The sequence below is a fragment of the Necator americanus genome, chromosome X (assembly GCF_031761385.1).
Source record: "Necator americanus strain Aroian chromosome X, whole genome shotgun sequence".
Classification (NCBI taxonomy): Eukaryota; Metazoa; Nematoda; class Chromadorea; order Rhabditida; family Ancylostomatidae; genus Necator; species Necator americanus.
The window spans coordinates 12507862-12531881 of NC_087376.1; the positions used below are offsets into that span (position 1 = coordinate 12507862).

The window sequence follows — 24020 nt, forward strand, 5'->3', positions numbered from 1 at the left end:
CCACTGCATATATGAGGAGTTCTTCTAATTTCTCTTTCTTTTCTTTTCTAAAGTCATTCCGAGTAGTTCTCTTCCTGATGATAGTGCGAGTTTTTGTAGTTGTGATAGGACGGTGCCAGTCTAATTTGGTCTTCTCGTCAATGCTTCCCGTTGATTTCGCTTGCTTGATGATCTTCTGCACAGTTTGGCATCCCTCTTTCTGGAGAGGTATAATTTCTGACACGCACGAGCCATTTTCCTGCTGTTGGACAATGACGTAATAGCTTAAAGGCATCACCCCACGAATCTGAGGCGGTGAGGGTTTTAGGTGGTTTATGCCTACACGGAGTCGTAGATTATGGAGAGAAGGGTGATTCCGTCTATTTCTTCCTAATTGCCGTAAAAAAACGGCCCGGAAGATACGAATTCGAGCGCTATTTTCTACGACGAGTTCGATTGGAGCGCGCCAGCCTTGTGCATGCGCCGCATCTTTCCGGCCTTTTTTTACGTCAATTAGGAAGAGATGGACGGAATCACCCTCCTCTTCATAATCTACGACCCTCTATAGGAACTCTCCACCTGAAATCTGCACCACCCCAGATTCGTGGGGTGATGCCTTTAACTGCGAGCACACGGTTTCGTGAGCACTTAAAACACCAATGAGCAACACATGAACAAATAAAAAACATTCTTTTTAATCGGATTAGTGTTCGTTGCGTTACTGTATACCTGTAGCAGTTGCAGTGAGACGTGACAGTACATTAGACACGCCTGCTGAGCCGTTGCTGATTTTGAATGTGAGAGGAAGAAATGCGAAAGTTCGACTTTCCTTGAATCTTGGCATAGAAATTGCAACTTGTCGATAGTCCAATTTAAGCAACAGCCAAGATTGTTAACAAACTTTATTACGGTTAATAGCCGTAATAAAGTTTGTTGACAATCTTGGCTGTTGCTTAAATTGGACTATCGACAAGTGAAAGGAAGATTTCTCGAGAAGACGGGTACGAATCTTGTCATTCGCAACTTCTTCTGGCATCCAACTTCTCTTTCAAGCTGGTGAGTTTTCCTAGTTCCAGCTCATCCTTTAGCATTTTTTTCATTTCCCTCTTGTGATCATGTTTTCTAGATCACAGAATCTGTTCCAATACCTTTCCGATTCCTTTTATTTTTTTTCTTGAGACGAGATCCGATAGCTTTGATACGTAACCAGCCATAGAACTTGTACAAGGAGATTTGAAAGACTAGCTGGTAAATCAAACGTTCGCTCATTTAGTTCCGCTGTGATCGCAGAAGATTTTCCAAGAAATTACCTTTGATCCTCGTACAATACAGTATCCAAGACTTCGCTGCCGTTGTCTTCCTTATACAATAAAGGTGCTACAAAAATGCGAAGGTTTATTCGTAGTCAGATGGAGCAATGATGAGGAGAAAAATTGATCGTTGCTTCAATTCTCTCAGAGGTAACGACAAATAAGTGGTTTTCTGAGTTTGTGCGAGTTTGGTTGCAACGGTTACCGAGACATTACAGCAGTAGGCCCCTGATTTCCTCGATTTCTCCGTTACGCAACTATGCATCTGTATTTAACTTTTATAAGTGTTGTTGCCACATATCTGCAGCAACAGATATCTTATGCATGTTCCTTCTCCTTGAATTCAGAAAAAGCGAAGTCCGATCAGCATGCCATGGTCATACAATCAGTCTAGCTAGAGGATAGTGTCAGATCAATATCTTATCCGGAGATGAGACCACAAATATCACAAAGCTTATCGTCAGTGCACATGCAGAGCGTGGAAGCTAGCTGTACAAATGAGGTTTGATTAGAGAAAGTGGAGCTAAAAGAAATAGCCTAATTAATCATTTTCATGTAAAAAAAGTAGCAGTGGTAACCTAGTGAGTGGTAGGTTTTGGGCAGAAGTGCGGAAGCTTCTTGATTTAATTTTTCTCTGATGTCACTTTTTCGTATTTCTCTTTTCTTTCTTTCTTTTTTTTCTTTCAATCTTTCTTCTTCGGTGTTTTTCGTGCATTGACTTGACACCGTAGCTAAGTCGGCACACAGCGCCTTGGTACATGCAAAATGCTGAAGATGTGGTTCAATCAACAATGTCCTCAGAATGCGCCGTGAGACTGTATCGAAGGATCCTTTGCATTTTGCAGAATTAAAAACCATAAAAAATTGAATGATTGAGAAACTGGAAGTTGCGGACAATATATCATTATTACACGTCCTCCAACTAATATACAAAAACGAGCGATGAAAAGATTTGAAGATTTAAATCTAATTGATGGAATGGAAGATGCAAACGATATGGATCGTGGGTGAACAAGAAATAGAAGGAAATGGAATGAAGTAGCAAGTACAGAAGAGAGCTGTCTTATTTTCTGGGGTAAAAATGATGCTCAGGGACAGGATCAGTTACTTTTGTACTTAATTTAGTAGAACTAAAATGTGTTCGTGAGCTTCACCTATGTGATAGTGGAGCAGCACTACTAGTAATACATATGCCATGTTTCAGAAACATTTTAGTTGTTATACATGAAACACGTCTAGAAAATAGGACAAGTCTCTTCTGCACTTTTTGCTTCATTACATTCTCCTCTTAATCATTTCTATGACCGACCCATATCTTCTGAATCTTTCACATTATCCGTTTAATCTAAATTGTAAAGTCCTTCTCTTTGTTTTTGGATATTCAGCGGCATATGCATTTTTATTGCCACTTTTGGCCACTTTCTTTGATGAAATAAGTAAGTACGACGTCACCGAATTGATCAAAACAAGACAACTCCACTCACTGAACACCGTACATGAAACTGGAGAAGAACTGTCCCTAAGTACATGCTACAATAGAAGTGTTCGTGGAATCGATGCCTTGTCAACAAAAGTATGGGAAGGAACATCGACTCGTTCGAACAGCTGACATTCAGATTCGAAAGTCTGCAGATGAGAAGATGTATTTCAACGCTCACTTTGGAATCGCTATCTTCGTTCCTTACGCTCCAAAACATTTAAAAAAAAGTTGTAGGTTTCTATGTGGACCTAGAGATCCACCTCGCACCCCCACCCAGGAGAACGTTTTTGGAACTTCACGTCAGGACCCACAACCTACGATGGTAAGAGCGAAGGGAGAGGCATTCCGAGGTTGTCATCGAAATCATCCATGGAAACTTCCAACTTCAGTAGCTCCCTTCTCTGCTGTGCACCTGGGAATCGGTGCTTAACGCACCATGGCGAAATAGACCATAGCACAGTGAGGGGTTTTGCTTAACGGATGTCACTGTTGTACTGAAGTTCTACTCCGGATCGAACCACCTTCACCTCCGAGTCCGAGGAATTCTTTCTTCTAGACGGAAAGGAAAAGCCACAGCAGCCAAAGCAATGTTCACTAAGCGAAAATCCGAAACCATCATAGACTGGGGCTTCTTCGCTAGCCAGCTAGTCAGTCAATCAGTCTTTCAATCAGTCAATCCGTCACTCAATCAATCAATCAGTCAGTCGGGAGTAAACGGGTAAATGACAACTGGACTTGGCAAGGAGTAATGAGACGTTGCGAACCGTTTGTACTGTCATTATCATTGTACGCGTTGCATTTCACTCCCATTGCTCCTCCACGTATTCACTTCCCATCAAGTTTGCCTCAGGTTGGCAAGATCCTTTTTTTGAAAATGCAAGCGGCTGCTCAAATAGTAGCCAACAGTTCACTGAGTCTAACATAGAAGTCATCTTCATCAGTACGATGGTGATATTCACATTTCATGATAATACATCATTCTGTGTTAATTGTTGGAAAAATGGAAGAAACTAATACCTTAAGTAACATTTTAAAAATGAGGTTTAAAGAGATATTGATGGAAAAAAAAACTTAAACGTACTCCAAATCTAGAACTGACTCGTTTAGAAATCTATGAATCTATGAAAAGAAAAGAAAAGAATCTATGAAAGCTTTCGTCTGCGCCTAAATTTCTGAGAACGAAAATGAATTAAGCGTTACTGGAAAAGCACAATTTTAAGTCTACAGTGCTACCAATTTTTATTGATCGGTGTAAGAGACCGAAGCGAGCATCACAAAAGTCTGAAGTCTTGCTTTAGTCGACTGGTTGTTTAAATAAGCTGGGTACATAAAACCATGCGCAATTTTATCCCGAAGTAAGCTAAAAAATTGAAAGTTCTTGAATAAAAAAATATCATAACACTAACCAACGTCATTCAAGAAACACATTTTTTGTAAGAACGGAAACCACTTTCTCACTCATCTTACATTTATCTCTTTGTCTCTATTGCGGTAAGTTCATTCAAGTCAAAATATAGCTTGTTGGTAGTACTCGTATATAAAATATAAAAAATGAAGAAGAAATACACTTAAAGATTATTTGATCAGTCTATCCGTTACCGATTTCTATTTATCCAGAACATCAATAGCAAAAATGACAGAGGAATCCTACAGAATCCGGAAAGAGAGAGAATAAAAGAAGACATTATGACATGCGATTACCCCAACATAACGAATAAAAATCTCCCAGACCCTCGTTTTCCCTTTCGCAGCTCGGAGGTCAGGTCGTTTGTCAAATTCACGATCCGGATATATGCAGCTGCAGCACTTGAATATACTGGAGCCGATGAGTATGAATAAGACATAAGAACCCATTGTGTTCCTCATGAACATCGCCTTGTCTAAGTTTAAAGGCAGCTTATCACGAATCTGAGATGGTGCGGATTTCAGGTGGAGTATCCGTATACGTGGTCGTAGATTATGAAGACGGGGTAGTTCCGCTCATCTCTCCCTGCATCACTGCAAACAGCCGCCTTCAGAATGCTGTTTTGTACGACGCCATCTATTGCAACGCTCCACCCCTTGCGCCGCCTCCAGCATTTCGTCGAAAATCAATTCAGACTGTCCCGATAGGCAGTAAGGGACGCTACGCGCGCAAGGGTGGCGCGCTGCAATAGCAGGCATCGTGCACAACAGCATTCAGGGGCCGGCTGGTTGCATTGATTCAGGGAGAGATGAGCGGAACCACCCGTCTCCATAATCTACGACCCTGTAATCCGTACCAACCTAGATTCGTAGTATGCTGCCTCTAGTACCGATCTTCCTACATTGTTCATCAACTTCAGCCAGCATTTTTCCCCCTGGCTGATTCTTGTTGTTATCAGAATGATGTCATAATCGAAACAAGGAAGCGAAGATCGTGTATGTTACTGCCATCAACCTTCACTCCCATCTTATTCCACACCAAACATCGCAATACGTTTTCGATAGTGGCTTTGAATATTTCAAGGAAGGTTGAGCTACCCTCACGTTGACCATGATGTAATGACGGAATGGAGAAATTTTAGTCGTGAAGTTACCACATAACTCACGGAGTAACCGTTGTGTACCGACTAGAGACACTTTATTTCTCCAAGATTTCCATGAATGATTTACTCTCAACTGAGTCAAAAGCTTAACATATGTTGATGAAAATGAGATACAGCAGCATCTTATACTCTCGCGATATTTCGATCTCCTCAGGTCCACTACAAACGGTTCTTGCCGTGCGGAACAAGTTGTTAATCACAGCATTGTTCATATGAGATGGATGAGCAGAAAGGAAATGAACCAAGATGTTTTTATTACTGGGCTTAGGATACTATTTCATTTTGTACGTACCGTTTGAGATGCCAACCTGTTCAAAAAGGAAACCAATTGCCCTATGGTTTCTCCCTAATAAGTTTTATGTGTTCGGACCGTCGGTTCAACATGTCAGAAATTCCGGCTTCTTGCAAACGATGTATATAAAACGGTAACTCGATTTCGTGAGAACACAACTAAGTCTAACATTTCTCTGCACAAAAGCAAGGTATCAAGGAAGTTCGTGAGTTGATCAATTCTAAACAAATAAGGTTATCCACTAGTGATAATGGTGGGGAGTTTGTGGTCATTTCACAACAGCTGGATATTGCAATAACAGAAAGACACTTGCAAGATACCTCAATATATCGTTTATCCTCCGTTAGTGAGTTCGTGAAGAAATCCCGTTTTTTAAACGACCAGTGGGTTAGGATAGCGAAATCCGCTGAGTTCCCTCCTCCTTTCATTGCTCGCCTTAAAACTGACCTGCCGACCTGTACAGTGCTCTATCTCCTTATCAAGGCGCATAAACTCCAGTCCAGTAGCGATCTGGCTTCCGCTGACCCCGCTACATTCAAAGTAAGACCTATAACTAGTATTGTAAGAGGTTCTGCGGATAGGATAGGGTGGTTCTTAAACACAATATTTGCGCAAGTATTGAGCCATATACCTGCCCATTTAACAAATACCCGTATGTTCCTACGCCACCTGCGCGCAACACACCTGGCAAGAGACTGTGTCATGGAGTCTTTCGACGTCGAAGCACTGTATACGAATGTATCTAATGACTTCGCGATACAAGCTATGTTCGAACTGCTGAAAAAAAACACAAGAACCATCAATTTACACGGATTCTCAATCTCCCAATTGATGATTCTTCTCAAGGCGTGCCTCGACTGCAATATCCTCAGATGGTCCGGAAATTACTTTGCACAACTTAGAGGTTTAGCAAAGAGGCAGAGATTGGCTCCCACCTTTTATAATTTTTGCCAAAATTGAAGCACCTGTTCTGGAAGATGCGTCATTTGTTCTACTCTCGGTACATTGACGATTGCTTTGTCATTTGCGCCATCCAAGCGGAGATGGACAAATGCTTTGACTTGTTGAACCGACAGTCCGAACACATAAAACTTACTAGGGAGAAACCACAGGGCAATTGGATTCCTTTTTTGAACATCCAGGTTGGCATCTCAAGCGGTACGCACAAAACGAAATGGTATCGTAAGCCCAGTAATGAAAACATCTTGGTTCATTTTCTTTCTGCTCATCCATCCTATATGAACAAAGTTGTGATTAACAACATGTTCCGCACGGCAAAAACCGTTTGTAGTGGACCTGAGGAGAGAAAGGATTCGTTATTTTTGGCTCACCAAATTGCTGCTTCTAATGATCATGAATTCCTAACGTCTGAAACGAGACGATGCCGAAGTGGGCGAACACGGCAATTGCAAAAACCCACCACAGATAAGATACCTCTCTGCTTTCTTTATATCTCCGATGAAATGAGCACTGCCACTAGGCGTTGTCTGAGGAGAGCAGACTTGGATAGCTCCGTTTCGTTCGTTAAAATACCAACGAACAATTTGAAACATCAGCTAGTTCGGAATCGTTTGTACGATACCAGCTGTACAACACCGAACTGCATTATTTGTTCCACAGGAGACTGCTTGAGATCTGGGATAATCTACCTGATTTCGTGCACGAACAGTGGGAACGAGTATGTCGGTGAAACGGCACGACGCTGCATGTCCGCATCAAAGAGCACGTGAACGGCAAGAATAGGTTACGAGAATGGACACCTTTAGATGTCCATAGAACACAAAAACATGACAGAGCCGATTTTGAAATAAGGGTCCAAATCTTAGCGCACGAATCTAAAACGTTGGCTTGAAAATCGCTGAAGGCATTTTGGATCCAAGCCAAAAACCCTAAAATGAACCGCAAGGGAGAATGTCTGTCGATAACACGCGAACTCGCGCAATATCTCGAATGGTTCTTCCGATCCAATGTGACATTCGAACCATTCGCACTCGTGATCGACCAGTCAGTGGTCCATGCTAGGCGTCTCCGATGTAAGGTGAAGATTCGGTGTAGTCGCTAAAGTGGTGATAGAAAAAGTAGGCATGGAGTTTATCAGTGTAGATGTGGAGAGGTTAAAAATTGTTAGATTGTAGATTGAAAGATTGTAGATCGTTTAAATTGTAGATTGAATCTACCATTTGATGCTCTGAAGAAGGCGATATTGCCGAAACGTTAGCCAGTGAATTTATTTAACAACCTCGTGTACAGCTCATCAAAATCAATACGACATTCAACTATGCCGAGGTTCATTGGAGGTCAAACTTTTCAATTCTTTAGATGTTCGGATTCAATGTAATCTTATCGGAACCGGGCAGAGCACGATTTTTTAAAAACATGATGACATTTCGAATTTCAGCAGAGAGGGCCTCAGAAGTAACATGTCCGTCCCCCACCTCTCGTATTATAAAGAAAAAACTGAAAGTGGCTCTTAATCAAAGAGATCGGAGTAGAAGCTTTAAATGACCTTCTCTCCTTCCAAATAGTATGGAGAAAAGTAGCGGTATGTCCTAATACTTCGACGAACTTCTAAACTGTATATATGTAGTAATTCGTGTTCGCGCGTTTTCAAATCTTGTTGGCCCGGATTGGAGTCCTTTATTTATTGTTCTTTCATTTTTGTTAACGATCGCTCTGTAAAGGTCCTGCAGATGGCAGTCTGTAACTCTTCACTGAAGTTTCAAAAAAAGGTGCAAAAAATCATTGATGTTCTTCACACAATAGCCCGACCTAATTCAAATCAATTTTACCTTCCCGGAGTGGAAACATTTGTTATTTGGAAATATTCTGCGTACACTCGCGGTGTGCGGCCGCTTATCCAGTTCTCTGTATTCTGACTTGTTTTTTTTTCCTTTCCTTTGGTTTTCATTAACTTTATATCTTCATATTTTACTCACATTTTTTCATCCTATTCTTGGTTTTCCACGCCAAAGTTAGCCCAAGAAGAACGCCGGAGGAACTTCACATCGGGACCCACGGCCTACAATGGAATGACCGGGGGGAGAGGCTCTCTGAGTTCATCATGACGACTAAGACCATCCATAGGAACTCGCAATTCCAGAAGCCTTCCTCTCTACGCTGGACGTGGGAGTCACCCGGTGGATTGTACCGTAATGAAATAGACCACATCATCGTCAATAAAAGGTCTGCCTGACGGATGTCGCTGTTGTACCAAAGTTCTATACGGGATCGGACCATCGCCTCCTTCGAGGAAAATTTTCCTTCACAAGGAGAGCAGAGAAAGCCGTCAAGCTCAGAGAGAGAAATCCCAGGACTACCATCAACTGGGATCTCTTCGCTACGCTAGCCGGCTTTTGGGAAGATTCCGCAATGGACAACATCGACGAGGAATATGACCGGCTTGTTGAACACCTTCACGACTGCGCGAAGAAGGCTGAGAGTTTTAAAACCACCAAGAGACGCCTGTCTCTTGAAACTCTTGAGCTGATACGCCAGCGTGGAGCAGCACGAGCCGCAGGGAATCAAGAGCTCACGTCCGAGCTCGCAAGGCTTTGTAAAGAGGCGATAAAGGAAGACCTTAAAGAGAGAAGAGCAGAAGTGCTGGCTGAAGCTGCAGAGGCGGGGAAAAGCATCCGCTATGCCCGTCGAGACTTCGCCAGTCGCAAGACGAGGATGACTGCTCTCCGGAACCCAAAGGGAACAGCCATTGCATCGAGAAGGGGGATGGAGAAAATCATCTACGACTTTTACTCTGATCTCTTCGACAGCCATGTCCACTTGCCTCCTCACCACCTGAGGGAAGATGGACAAGTCATTCCAGAGGTTCTCCCGTGCGAAATACGACATGCCATCATGTCGGTAAGAAATCGTACGGCACCCGGTCCCGACAGAATAAGACCAGAACACCTGAAGAGCCTTCCGCCAGTACTCATCAACACCCTGGCGAGGCTCTTTACACGTTATCTGTCGGAATGCAAGGTTCCTAAACAGTGGAAGACCAGCAAGACCGTGTTGTTGTATAAAAAGGGAGATCCACATGACATCGGCAACTATCGTCCAATCTGCCTACTGTCCGTCATCTACAAGCTCTTTACAAGAGTGATCCTTAATAGGATTGAAAAAGACCTGGATGTAGGACAGCCATGCGAGCAAGCAGGGTTTCGAAAAGGATTCAGCACGATTGACCACATTCACACTGTTTCAAAACTCATCGAAGTATCATGAGAGTACAAGATACCGCTCCGTCTCACCTTCATCGACTTGAAGAAGGCCTTCGACTCAGTTGAGACGGAAGCGGTCGTGGGAGCCTTGGACAACCAAGGCGTCCCTACTCAGTACATAAAGGTACTTCGAGAGTTGTACAGTAACTTCACGACCGGAATTTTGTCTTTCTACAAGAACATCATCATTGATGTGAGGAGGGGGGTCCGACAGGGTGATACAATTTCACCCAAAATATTCACAGCCACCCTCGAGAACGCAGTGCGAAAGTTGGAATGGGACGACATGGGAGTGAAGGTTGATGGTCGGCAGCTACACCATTTGCGCTTTGCTGATGACATCGTACTGATAACATCTAGCATCAGCCAAGCGGAACGAATGCTGACCGATTTCGACGAAACATGTGGATGCATCGGTCTTCAGCTGAATCTGCAAAAGACGATGTTCATGCGGAACGGATGGGTCTCGGATGCCCCATTCACGCTCAACGGAACGAACATATCCGAATGCACCAGCTACGTTTATCTGGGTCGGGAATTGAACATGATGAACAACCTGACCCCTGAGCTGGGCAGGAGGAGAATGGCGGCTTGGGGAGCGTACAAGAGCATCGAGGATGTAGTGAAGAAGACCAGGAACACCCGGCTCCGTGCTCACCTCTTCAAAACCACCGTACTTCCTGCTTTGAACTATGCTTCGGAAACCTGGGCATTTCGCAAGCAGGAAGAAAACGCGGTGAGCATAATTGAACGCGCAATTGAGAGAGTGATGCTAGGAGTATCCCGTTTCGCGCAAGTGAGGACCGGGATTCGAAGTTCTCTCCTACGTCAGCGATCGAAGTTTAAAGACGTCCCCGCGTTTGCCAAGGAAAGTAAAATAAGGTGGGCCGGACACGTGATGCGCTTTAATGACAACCGTTGGACGAGAGCCGTCAGCGACTGGGTCCTCGCGATATTAAGCGCACTACAGGAAGACCGCCGACCCGATGGTCAGATTTCTTCACGAAGTCCTTCAAAGAAAAATATGATGCTCTTCGTGTCCCACGCGAAAGGAGGAACCACTGGGCTACTCTGGCACGCGATCGGGACAAATGGAAGAATTACTGGCGCCCGCTCGACCAGTTCGAAGATCAACGGGAGTCAAGGTGATCAAGGTGATTCTTGGTTTTGCTAACTCGTTTCCTTCTCACACTAATTCCTTCCGTTCACATCTCGAACTCAGTTTTCCGTTTTTCTTTGTCGCAAATCGTCAGTATTGATTATTGATACAATGTCTGGATCTACTCAGCGCAGCCTTCGTAATTCTTTCCGCAAAACGAAGAACTTCCAAAACCATCCAAAGCCGTTTCTCATGCCAAAAATGTTGAGATTGACATCGAATCGCTCCTTTGTGCTGAAATCATCAACTAAATTTTGGAAAGAAACACCGATCCTGTCATTGAGAAGATGGTTCTTGCCTTGAGAACAAAAATCACGCAGGAAGTGGCTGATGGAGTTGAAGCTGAATAGAGGGGCCGCAGTATTGTGATCACTGGCTTAGCGGAATTGGGTGCTGATAGGTCTTTGACAGAAAGACAGAGGGACCTAGAAGAAAAAGTGTCCAATGTCCTTGATGCGCCTGAAGTTGACTACCTACCCGAAGTAGCTTGTAGGTTGGGAAAGTTCAACGCTAATAAGCCACGTCTTGTTAAAGATGTACTCCTTTCTCGTCCCCACCGGGCTAAGGTTCTGTCAAGAGCGCAACTCCTATGCCGCACAAGCCTTTCGAACATATTTGTACGTAAAAGCATGACGACGGAAGAACGAAAACGGGATTATGAGTTGAGGCACGAGGTTCGTCTGAGAAATGAACGGTCATCTATGCGTGAGTGGGTGGTTTACAGAGATGCTCTCACTCACATCACCGAACTTCCCCGCAAACCAATAACGGAAAACTTGTAATCCAGCGTGGACCTCTCCCTAAGGCAGAATGTATTTTGTTTAACGCATGCAGCATACTTTGTGTTTCGCTCAGACAGACCGCTTCAGAGGAGCGGAGGTGTCTGCTGCTTAGTTAGCGACAAATTTCACGCGGTTCTCATTCCACTCAAACGTCAAATGGCTGCTGATATGTTGTGTTTTGAACTCCTCTCTCCTTTCACATCTCATTCTCTCAAATTCGTAATTACCTATCGACCCCCAGATTCTGCCTGATGATGATACCTTGTTTGATGCTATTTTTGAGCTCCGTCTTCCGTGACCTAAAATCATAATCGTGGGCAACTTTAACGTTGACATGAATAAACATAGCAATTCCACTTCTGAACGCTTCAAAACTTTATTGGAAAGTTCTGATCTAGCCCAAAACATTGATGCCCCCGCTCGTTTACATTCCAACCTCGACCTCGTTCTTTCTTCCGGATCTAGTATCAGTGATATCGAAATTCTGCCTCCCTTTGCCATTTCCGATCATAATCTTGTTTCTTCCAAGTTCGACTTTAATACAACCTCTTTATCTGCCCTTGCCAGAGTTCAGTCGTGCAAACTATTCCGAGCTACGTAATCTTCTCGTTCGTGTGGGCTGGAAGGTTTTCGGCAACTATCAGTCGGATGCAGAAATGTATTGCCGTTTTTGCCTAGTGATGTACGATAGTTTAGTCAAGTTTGTCCCGCTGAAGTTTGACAAGAATTGTGTACCTACTTATCCTTTGCATTTAGGAAATCTATTCGATCAAAACAATCGACTCTTCTGCCAACTTGATAACCCTTTGAACAACGCTCTCTATAGGAAGATTTGTGCTGATCTTGACAATCACATGAAAAAGTACCTTGCAAATCGTGAGCGGCGTTTGTCGAAAACATGTATGAAAAAGTTTCATAACTTTCTCGCTAAAAGAATTAGACAAGCACAAAACCTGCCTGTGTTGAGGACTGACAATGGGAATTTGATCAAAACCGATCTCGAGAAAGCTAACGCACTTGCCGAATTCTTTGCTTCTAAGTACTCATTAAAACTGGATGAAAGCTGTCATAGTCTTCTATTGCCAACTACTGATTCCCTTGCCATTCAGGTTCCTCAAAGGTCCTTCGACTTTGTCATCTATCCAAATGAAATCTTTAGCGTTCTGAAACGTTTAACTCCTTCGTTTTCGTGTCCTTACGATGGTATTCCCCAGATAGTTCACCAAAAATGTGCAGATGTTTTGTGTCTTCCTCCTGCTCATATTTTTAATGCGTCGCTCATCTTCAGCAAAGTTCCTAACATTTGGAAAGAGGCACTTGTTACCGCAATGCCCAAAAAAAGCAATTTAAATGCTCTCTTGAACTTTCGCCCCATCAGTATTGTATCCTCCGCAAGATGGTAAGTTTTGCAAAAGATAATCAACGAAAAACTAAGCGAGTGGCTATGAACAAGAGATGTCATCCCTTTCAAACAACACGGCTTCCAATCTAGATCCTCCACTACTTTGCTATTGTCTGATTCGGTCTATGATTGAATGACCGAAGTAAACAAGGGGAAGTCAGTTGCTATAATATTATTCGACCTATCTAAAGCGTTTGACGTGGTACACCACAAGAAGCTTCTCCTCAAACTCGAAAACTATGGAGTTCGCGGACAGTTGCTCAGTTGATTGAAATCGTATCTTCAAAAACGACACATGACCGTAAAGGTTCATAACAGTTACTCCACGCGTTATGCATTGCAAACTGGCATTCCGCAAAGCAGCGCACTTTTGCCGCTCCTTTTCCTTGCGTACACTGCTGACCTTCCCAGCTATTTGAAAACCCATCCTGACATGAAAGTCCAAATGTTCGCGGACGACATCAAAATTTTTCGTATCGACCTAATGAGCAAATCTTCGCCCACGACGCGGTTTCCCTAACAGTCCAGATAATGGTATCATACTCAGGAAAAAATGGGATCTACTTTTGAATCTTTCCAAATCAGTAGCGTTGCATTTCGGAGATTCCCTACTTTTGCAATTCAACAACTATTCAATATCAAGAGCAAATTCGAGACCTTGGTGTAATAATTGATAAATCGTTCGACCTCTCATTTTGACCTAGTCGCCAAAAAAGCGCTGTCGTCTACTTTTATATTAATGAGGAACGTGCACGTTAAGGACCCTGGTTTACCAATATTTCTTTACAAGACATATGTTTTGCCACTTCTAGAATACGCAACGCCAGTCTGGAATCCATTCTTGAAGAAGGATATCAAAAAGTTAGAAAAAGTGCGACAAATTTTCACCAGGCTAGTTTACTATAGATGCATTCCCGATCCGGATTACCCTGAAGCACTTCACTGAGTAGTCAACGATTTAGTTTCGGGTTTTCGGATCTTACGAAACGAAGTTAAGCTAAAGGGAAGCAAGTGTTGGATTTTCCTACCAACAAGCGGGAGAACAGGAAGCTCCAATTTGCACTACTCTAAACTCAGACGAAAACTCCTCAACTATGTTTAACTCCTTCTTCTGCAGAGTTGCGCGTTGGATTAATCTACTTCTAGCTGAAGTTATGTCTAGTCCAAACTCGAGGATATTCAAAAGCAGGCTATCCAAATTAAATTTCCTACCAATTCTAGGTATGAGCGAGGCCTAAAATCTCATTGTTTCAAAGACGTGGAGCAAGTTCCTTCTCTAATACAAGCGACCACAATAAGCGTTGGATTGATATGTGTTTTTAGCTCACAGTTTTAGTTCCTTTTTTTCCGTAGTGTACTACAACACTAGCTAGCTTGAATTCTGCCTTGATATGCTCCTTTTCAAATTCGTGCCTACAATTGGTCCTTATTCTCTCCTAGTGGTGGAAAGCAGCTCAACGATAACAAGTTGGTGAGTCCTTGCGATTGAGGTCCCGCCACCCGTTCGCCCAGGGTCCTTGACGGATTCCTTCGTTCGAGGTTAAGTTGGTCACCCAAACCCTGGTATCCGTATATCTACCTAGCGTTCTGGGTCTGGGAAAAGGATCTCGAGGATAAGGACTTCTCACATTCTGTAGCAGGAGAATCACCTGCCAACCCACCACCATGCTTTGAAGGGCCAGTCTTGTTGTGTAGAATTTAGACGAAATTCTAGTGAGCTCTGTCCATCTTGTCTTTGTTTTATGGCACACCTGTAGGTGTTTTCAATAGATAAATAAATAAATAAATAAATAAATAAATAAATTTCCATGTTTATCCTTTTACCCTCTGTCCTCACTATCAAACTGGCTACTTTCTGGCGGCATTCTCCTGCTTGACTTAGAAGTTTCAGTGCAAACCAAAACACGATGGAGATTAAAAGAAATAAACACGCACTTAATTTTCGCTGAATAATCTGTCGTTGTTGCGCGTCTCTTTGATTCATTCTTAAGTACGTAGGAAATGTATCGTGAATCCTCGATCTCTCTACCACGTTCCATGAAATCAAATAATCGTATGAATTCTTATAGACCATCTATTTATTGAATGAACAGTTTCTGGCTTGAGTAAAAAAGGTCGGATCCTATCATAGCATCTATGAAATACCAAGAATTATGGGATTGTATTTGAGTAGCTGATTTAGATCAGAAACAAGCTAGACGATGTATGTTACCGCTCAGTAATTGGAGATATCAATGGAATTTTAAAATGACCGTCCAACTATAACGTTTTGATGAAGTAACGGAGTTGAAATCAACATCGGAGAAAAGAATGATTACCTAAACACAGGCAATACCAATACGCGCCAAGGTTTCAGAGCACTCGGATAGACTTCGTGCAGAATTTTTAGAGGCTTGTACCATTCCTAGCTAACATGGATTTCTTTATAGTGAACAACTATCAGAAAAACAAAGTAAAAACATACATGTACTAAATGGCACGACACTAATAATTAATAAACTTTAGCGTACAAGCGTCAGCAAAGATTTCTGCGCTTCTGAATGGTCAGTAAGTTAACTTTCAAATAAAGCCAAAATGAAACTAAACTCAATGGACAAGAACACATGAACAACTACACAAGACATTTCCACAGGTTTAAAATACACCGCAGCTCACGCTGGTCTGTTACCGTCGCAAACTATACGGAACTTCTTGCAGACACATTACTCAGAGTTAGTTCCAATTTTGTGAGAAAAAAGTCACTACCTCCACTGCTGGTGGGTTGGATGGGAATAGATTTTCGAAAAATTACTACTTATTTGTCTCTATCAGCATTGACGCTCCAGTATTCCTAGGTATTAGGGAAACACTGCTTCTTCTAAATGGTGAGAACAAAACGGACTCAAGCTTAAAATAAAGGAAGACTGCAAACAGCGCCCCGCCCTTAAGATGTCTTAAGAACCTTTTCGGAAAATGACGTGTTTTTTCGCCAAAGACAGAAAGAAGCACTAATCTCTTGAGTGTACATCACTCTATTCAAAAAGTATATCTTCGACGACAAATTTTTCTATGTATATTTCCTCTTTAAAAGAGATTGGGAAATATAGCATCAATATGACTGCAGGTCATAATGAAGATTCAGCGTATAAGAGTGTTCTTAGGATCCTTTTCAAAACAACAGATTAAGGCGGAGTAAAATCCTATTATGCAAACCAATACTTAAGTGCTACCTGTTCCGTTTCAATAAGTGGTTTTTACATAACGACCGTAAGGGTTCTCATATATGCTATGCGCCCATCCATCAGCGAAGCTACTGCTAGTAAAAAAAAAACAAACAGAGGAATCATCCAACTTCGCAGTGGTACCCAAGATTGGTCTGAACCCTGAAGATTACTGCTCACAGTAATGTAGGCGATGCATACAGAAACAGGAGATGCAAAACTGCCGTTTCATGAGGCTCATTAAAATATGATCTAAAACTAAGAACTGAAGCCATGCCCAACTGGCTGACGAAGAAACACTTTTAAAAGCACTAAATTTTGGAAAAGTGTCAGTTTACCAATGTTGTTTCATAGAGCTTCGTTTCGACATATGTCATAACATTCAATTTTGAAGATTTGGTGAAACTGAAATGCGAAGCCTATAAAAGTCGGAAAAGTGTTATGGTCTATTTCACCGTGAGAGGTTGGATGACGCCTCCCAATAGAACTGAGTAAAGCTATATAGTCTGCTTATATAGAATATTTACAAATAGTATTTGGTTCAGTGATCACATGCTTGTCTAGAATCGGGTGCTATACCGAAGAAAAATCACAGGATCTAAGAAGTTTCGATAATGCCGTAAACACCAAACGAATATCAGAACCAGAAATAGTCACTATTGCTTCACAACGAATTTAAAATAAATAACGAGAAGAAAGACCTATGAAAAGAAGTTGCTCTTGAATGTAAAGAGCTGTATAAGAGATTCTCCCACTTGCAAAGGGAAACTGAAAAACAGAATACAGACATATGTTGAGACCCATGCAAGAGACTCAGCTTTGATTTTCAAGGAGGGTGATCATGACCTAAACGGTCACTATGTGATCACATGAAAGACATGGCGGAATTTGAGAGAAATGATTTGAAATATATCCCAAGATAAAATAAATATAGAGCCATAATTAGAACGAAATGAATAAATCTATGAAATATTACTTGATGCTTTCGTTAGTCGATAAGCCGATGGAAGTATCTAGTAAAGACAGCCGTGAACGACTTGCAGAGATCAGAGGTTTCAGACCGCCGATACTCGACATTGAGTCGTTTTTGTTAATAGAATAGCTTAGAAAAAGAGAGTTCTCATAAACTGCTGCACTTAGCCAAATGAACGACTTCATGACACTGCAGCAAAAGTGAGAGAAACTATGTGAACGAAAGACAAATGCATCACATAAAATCACGAAGGCCACACTGAAAGAACAGGAGAAAGACGTTGACGAGGTACTTCTTGGTCAGATGACCGCATCCTGAAAAGTAAAACAGTTTGCGAAATTCCAAATAATACAGAATATATAATAACAAAATAATGTAACGACATAATAATATACCAACAATATAATTCGATTAGCTGGGAATAATAAACATGAATCATATTTTCGTCTCGTCATAATTTTATCTTTATTTTTATAGCATCTAAACTAGATGAGATGGGGTTGTAGATTGTGGGATCAGGGGTGGTTCCGCTCATCTCTCTCTAATCGTTGTAAAAAATGGTGTGAGAGACTCCGTTTTTTTTTCAAAATTGGAAGAAGCAAAACGATCCATATTTCTCGATTTTTTGATCCTCTCTTTGCGTTCATAATTTTACTTGTGGTGATGCAAGTCGTTTCAAAATACTCTGAATTAGTACGAGAATTCAGCGAATATATCCGACGGGATGAGCGCAAAGCACGTGGCGTAACGCATCCTCTTGCTCTTTTCGACATATATTCCCTTCCTCTACTCTTCTCCAGTCGAAGAGCCCATCAGGCCCAACTGTATTACTGGCCACCGAATACATGTGTTATAAGCTAATCCGCTTCTTGACAGTTCACTTGAAACCGTGTACCCCTTGTACCTAGGTAACTTCGGTTTCTACTTGTGACAATGTCCACAGATGAACGAAAGAGCTAGTCGTCTGATTGGAAAATAGATACATGACAGGGGGACCGTCTGTACCTCTAAATTCGTAGAAAAAAAAAGAGTTAATTTGATTTTCTTTCTTTTCTTTTTATTTCTAGACATCGAGAGGGTGAGGGTAAAATCTAGACAATAGTCGCTCCTTCCCTCTCTTAGTAGACCACCATACACAGGAATTCATCATCCATCGAGGAATGTTTGTCCGGCATTTCCACAGGATACATAATGTGTCGGAGGCATCCGCAGAAAAGTCTACGGGTGGTTTTTTACCGTTACCCGCAAAAGGACGTGTGAAAGAAACACTTTTCTTTCGGCGAGACTAAGTAGCTAATCGGTTCAATAAATCAGAAAAGAAAACCGATTGTAATAAAAAGATCGGTGCAAAAATGACCCTAGAAACAATGGAATCCCTAACCACTATAACCACTAATAAATTGCCAATGAAGCATCATGACAATAAAGGATGTAAGGTTATGAAGAACAGCCATAAAGATCGAGGTCCTACACAAACGAAGGTATCGAGGTCTTGCAACGAAACAACGCGACATCACACATGAACACAGGAATATTTGCACTCGATAAGGCTACGGTTTTCCTTTTGGTAGATTGAGAAACACCAAAATCAGTGAGCTTGCAGTACCAGAAAGAAGAAATAAGTACATAGCGAAGCCCTTAATCCAGAATACGCCTCTAACTTCACAATTCAAAATCTATTTTAGACGAAATAGATCGTAGGATCAGTAGGCCATCGGAATCCTTGTACATGCAGTTGGTTTAGAATGAGTTTCTGAATGAATCGATGAAAAGTCACTGAGTCACTGATTTCTAACATGATTTTTGAATTTCGAATTTGTCGGATGTTTGGTGTAAAACGGCTAAAATCTAGTTGACTTCTCTTGATTACTTCCGCACTTCCACTTTCTTTGCATTGGCACAAGCACGTCGCCGTAGAACGAAAAGGACCTTCAAGGATCCACGCTTTCTCGTCAGTATCGGTCCTGCTGTATTGTATTATTCCTATTTTAATATCTAAGATTTTGTGGTTTCCAGAAAGTGACGAAAAGGCTAGTACTCTTTTTCTTCAAAGATTGTCTCGTTTAGCAGCGGATCCGCTTTTTTTCTGTATGGCTCTACTTCGCTTAATCGTGCGTTTCATCTTGGTAGATGCCAACTAGCATTATGTCAACGTGAATCGTTCCAAACCAGTACTTTTACGACACTCCCCTTGATCGCTTTCTGGAAAAAACGAGGTCTATGCCAACCTTACGGAGAGTTTACTTAACAGCCTGTAGAATACGACTGTGCCATCGAAGGTAAGTTTCGTGCCTTTTCCTGGCTACTGGGATCACGCCTGTTCTTTGCCGAATATCTTGGCTGGTCGAAGCGAGTGAGACCAATCGTCTGTTGCTGAATCTTGATTTCAGAGACGAAGATCCACTTCTTTCGTTGTTGGCCGGCACTCGAACTCTACAGGAAGAATTATGCTTCTATTAGGCTGGACAGAAAGTCTTCTCACCATTTGTCATTTTTTCTGCTTTATTTTTTTTACTCAGCTTACAATAGAAATTAGTCAATAATATAATCGCCATTATTAATTACAACAGTGTCCCACCAAATGGGCAGGTCAGCGATCCCTTTCTCCCAAAACTGGGGAGACAGAGAGTCGAAGAAGTCGCTGACCGCCCGTTCGAATTCTACATACTTGGTGAAGATTTTCTCAGCTAGGAAAGCTTTGAGGGGCTGAAATAAGTGGTAGGATGAGAGGCATGGTCGGGAGAATAGGGGAGACGGGGTACTGTGTCCCAGGCGAATTCCTCCAGTTTTTCATTGGCCCTCTTAGCCACATGGGCTTAGCGTTATCGTAGAGGAGGTGCACCGAGACTCGTCTCGGTCGTTTTTCTCTAACGGCCGATGCGCCAGCTAGCTTCTGGAGCTAACTAGTGTATATGGAACCGGTGACACTGTGGCTTTGTAGCCATCGTAGAGGAGGTGCATAAAACAGCATTCCCCGCGAATCCCAGAAGCAACAAAGGAGACACTTCTTGGGGTGGAGGTTCGATTTGGCCTGCGTCGGCGAGTCTTTTCCTCGAGGGAGCCAAACGGAACGGTGCGTGTTAGAGTCATAGAGGACCCAAATCCCATCTGCCATAATAAGATCTTCGAAAAACTTTTTTCGATACGGGCGAAGAAGGAGAGATTGACAGATGGATATCCGAATAAACCAGATGCCATCCGCCAAGCTGTGAGAGATCCATCGAGCCAGCACTTTTTTGTAGCCGAGGACCTGGAGGCGACTGACGACTGTTGAATGGCTACACCCGAGTCTCGTCGCAAGACTGCGGGTGTTGATCAAAACAAATGGCGGAGTCTTCGACAGTGTATGGACGTCCCAACCGGGGCTTTCCTCCGAAAGGGGTGTTTTCGTTTGCAAGCGAGCGAACCAGCGCTTGACACTCCTGATGATAATGGTGCCCTCGCCCAATCTGCTGTTGATGTTGCAAGCTGCTGCCGTTGCTCCAGTGCCGCCATGCCATTCATAGAGGATAACAGCTCGAAGTTGCTCTTGCGTAATTGACATCTTAATTAAAGTTAAGGAAGGTATTCCGATTGCACTTCATCATTGTCTTGGGAAGCTGTATGACGTTACCGGCATAGAGTAGCGTACGATTATATGAAAAACAGCGCAGAGAGGTTTGAACCATGATGCAGACCGACGAAAAGGGAGGGGGTAGGGGATGAGGGGTGGCAATTCCGCCGACGTTCCCCGCAGTCGCCTGCACTCGACTTCGTGGGCTAGCATAGAGGATTACGACCAATCTGATTAGCTTCTTTGGATAACATTTTGTCGTAAAGCAACAGCGTAAAGCATAGCAGATGACTTCCTACGAAATGCGATCAAATAGTTTCTTCACATCAAGAAACGTGAGATGCAACTGTTTCTGCCTCTCACTACGCTTCTCAAACAGTGGCCGCGTAATGTGGCGACGAAGACAGTACCTAGCTGGAAGAATGGCAATCCAGCTAGATGTGCTTTTCGTCATCGCGCATCACCAAGAATGTCACTGCACAAATCATAATCAATAATCACACAATTCCTCTTTTCCATTCAAATCCCGCAAGAGTCGAGCGTGGTCCAATGAGCGTAGCCCAAAATATTTGGCGTGTAAATCTCTAATTTCTGAAATTATTCTCCTGGATACCAGCGCTCTTCTTAGTGAAAAAAACTAAGAACACCTTCGAAATCTTGCGCTGAAGTAGGTTATTTTCTTCAAACTTAAAAATACGCGCAGAAATAAAAGGCAGTGGAAAATTGTTGTACATCTTTCGATGCAATGCCTCGCTTCATGTGAAACTAGTGTTCTGCTTCTTTAGTTTTATTGATTTCCCTTTTTTAGATCATTAAAATAAAGTGTCAAGTGAGCTAAACGAAGCATTCTGACACCCTCTGCTTCTTGCATTTAGTCGAGGTGATAAATCATGTGAAGCAACTTGCGAGAACTGCACTGTCTACGAAGAACATCGAAAGAAGCATGAAAACTTTAGAAAGAACAAAAAAAAACATGAAAACCAAGCAGAAGATTTAAAAAAAACCAATATAATACACCGGAAAACCTACTGAACGATAGGAAGAACAACAATGGAATGTGCTAGTGGTTATTCGTGGCGGGTTCTTTGTTTTAATAAACTTAGAGAAAAATGAGTTTCCTCTTAACCGAGGACAATTGCTGGACAAAAAATTGATATGTGGCTCGTTCGTGAGGTCAAAGTTTCCGTTTTTGAAGCGTGACGATATATACCAGATGGTATTTTCAAGCAATATTCTTCCTCCATACATACTAGCAACTTCAGCTTCAGCGGCCTTATCACCTTGATTCAACGCAAAAAAAAACCAATGGGGTCGAAAATGCTTCCTTCTTTTCACTTGACACTCTTTTTCAATGAGATGAAAAAACAAAAATAGATAAAAGTGGAAAATGAAAACGTTATAAAATATGGAATGCTGAATTCTCTATCAAATGGCATGAAGCATTTTTGTCAAATGTCTTTATTCCCACGCAAATTTTTGGTATGTAAAAGACGCCAACGACTTACTCCTCAGTTCATTACTTCCGAAGGAATGCGAAGGTTCAGTATACTATTCATAGATCGTTTCTTCCGTATTTTATTTTCAGAGGACAAGAGTTGAACACATTTTATTTAAAAAAAATCCAAGTTCCCCTAAATCCGATAAACCTCCTAAAAACACCTGTGTCCAATTTAGGTTCATACTCGATATGCAAGAATAACGGGTGCAAGTTTGAAGTGGATTCGCACTGAACTCGAACTTTATAACAAGCAGTTCGTCCTAGAACATCTTGGAATTGAACGAAAAAAGGGGATTTCACTTTGTTCCGTCTATGGAGAACATTTGTTCCCGTTTTTTCTCACAAGTTTAAGTACGGTTTTATTTCATGATGCCAGATGATATTTCTGATCAATTACGTGGTAATTAATTATTAATTGAGAAACAAGACACGCATAAACTTCCAACACAGCTGTTCTGTATCAGCATGCAACATTAACGGTGAACAGGGATAGCACAGAATTTTTTTTCCGATTGTTCTCAAGTGGTATGCGCGCAGCATTCCTAATAGTAGCAGGCTTGATTCATTATATACCAGCCTGAACGTCTGGCTAAAGCCGGACTTCAGGCTTATTTTGGTGTTCGGTCTGCTCGTTTTCAGCGATCAATAAGAAATAGCAGTAGCGACATTTTTTGAGAAATTAGAATTTTTTTTTATCAAAGTTTTATCCATTTTTTTTCCCAAAAACTTAAGTACAGATGAATGATTTTATGGTTTTTCCTTAAACTCTCAGTTCTGTATTTGGAGAGCAATCCGGCTTGATTTCACGTCTATGTTTCCCTCAAACCTCCACAATTTGAAACATCATTCGAAAAATGAGTCTGCTCCGTTCTCAGCTATTAGTAATGATGATGTGCTTTCACGGAATGACGTGAAGATCACTATTGTAGTGATAAAAATAACGTTCTACGTTCGATCGCGTAAATTGTTGGTTACTACTTATTGTATTTAAGCAGTCGTTTGCACGTGTGTTACCTCCTTTTGAAAAAGGATGACAACAGCGTTAGGGAGACATGCTGGGAAATAGATATGCGAAGGAACCATGGAAAACCATTCTACTGCTTTGGGGCTCCCGCGCACTCCGACGCAATGGAACCCGTCTCTCCCCCTCTAGCTTTCTGGCAACAGCGCATCATTTCAACCCCGTGGGACCCACCTCAACCCATTTTACAGCTCTCTGGCTCCGGGGCACGAATTCGACGTCGTAGTACTCACCCAATTTTATCGCGTTGAGGTTCCAGCGCACCAAACCGACGCCATAGTATTTGTCTCCCTCTGAGGAATTTCTTGACTGAGACACACGCATACACAGATGCAAACACGTGGCAGAATAAGCCCGTTATTGTTCAGCATGATAGTTTGCAATTTTGGGAGTATACATTCACATAAAAGTCTATTTACTTTCACTAACATATGAGAGAAACTAACTTGCCTTATCAAAACCAACATACATGTCCAAATAGATTTGGACAATGGCGAAAAGGTAGAGAGCTCGACTACCAGCTGCATGGCAATGGTTCGACACCCAACCGGTGCAGAGTTTTGCTTTTTTTCACATTCTGTTCA

The 24020-nt window shown here is 42.1% G+C and overlaps 3 protein-coding genes across 5 annotated transcripts; all 3 read left to right on the forward strand.

Moving 5' to 3' along the window:
- Positions 1-6605: 6605 nt before the first annotated feature.
- RB195_022676 (uncharacterized protein) lies at positions 6606-7358 on the forward strand (the record flags this gene model as incomplete). The annotated part of the gene is made up of 1 exon (XM_064209864.1): positions 6606-7358. One exon carries the CDS (start codon positions 6606-6608, stop codon positions 7356-7358), a length of 753 nt encoding a protein of 250 aa, XP_064065745.1.
- Positions 7359-7522: 164 nt separating this feature from the next.
- On the forward strand, positions 7523-11022 carry RB195_022677 (uncharacterized protein; the record flags this gene model as incomplete). Of its 3 annotated transcripts, XM_064209867.1 has the most annotated exons (3): positions 7523-7666; positions 8812-9843; positions 9895-11022. In XM_064209867.1, the coding sequence occupies 3 exons, from the start codon at positions 7523-7525 to the stop codon at positions 11020-11022; spliced, it is 2304 nt and encodes a 767-aa protein (XP_064065746.1). The 3 variants fall into 3 exon arrangements, with proteins under 3 accessions (XP_064065746.1, XP_064065747.1, XP_064065748.1); XM_064209865.1 differs by lacking the exons at positions 7523-7666; positions 9895-11022 and having other exon boundaries at positions 8998-9852; XM_064209866.1 differs by lacking the exons at positions 7523-7666; positions 8812-9843 and having other exon boundaries at positions 10135-11022.
- A 1447-nt stretch (positions 11023-12469) lies between these two features.
- RB195_022678 (uncharacterized protein) lies at positions 12470-13192 on the forward strand (the record flags this gene model as incomplete). The annotated part of the gene is made up of 1 exon (XM_064209868.1): positions 12470-13192. One exon carries the CDS (start codon positions 12470-12472, stop codon positions 13190-13192), a length of 723 nt encoding a protein of 240 aa, XP_064065749.1.
- Between the last annotated feature and the right edge of the window lie 10828 nt (positions 13193-24020).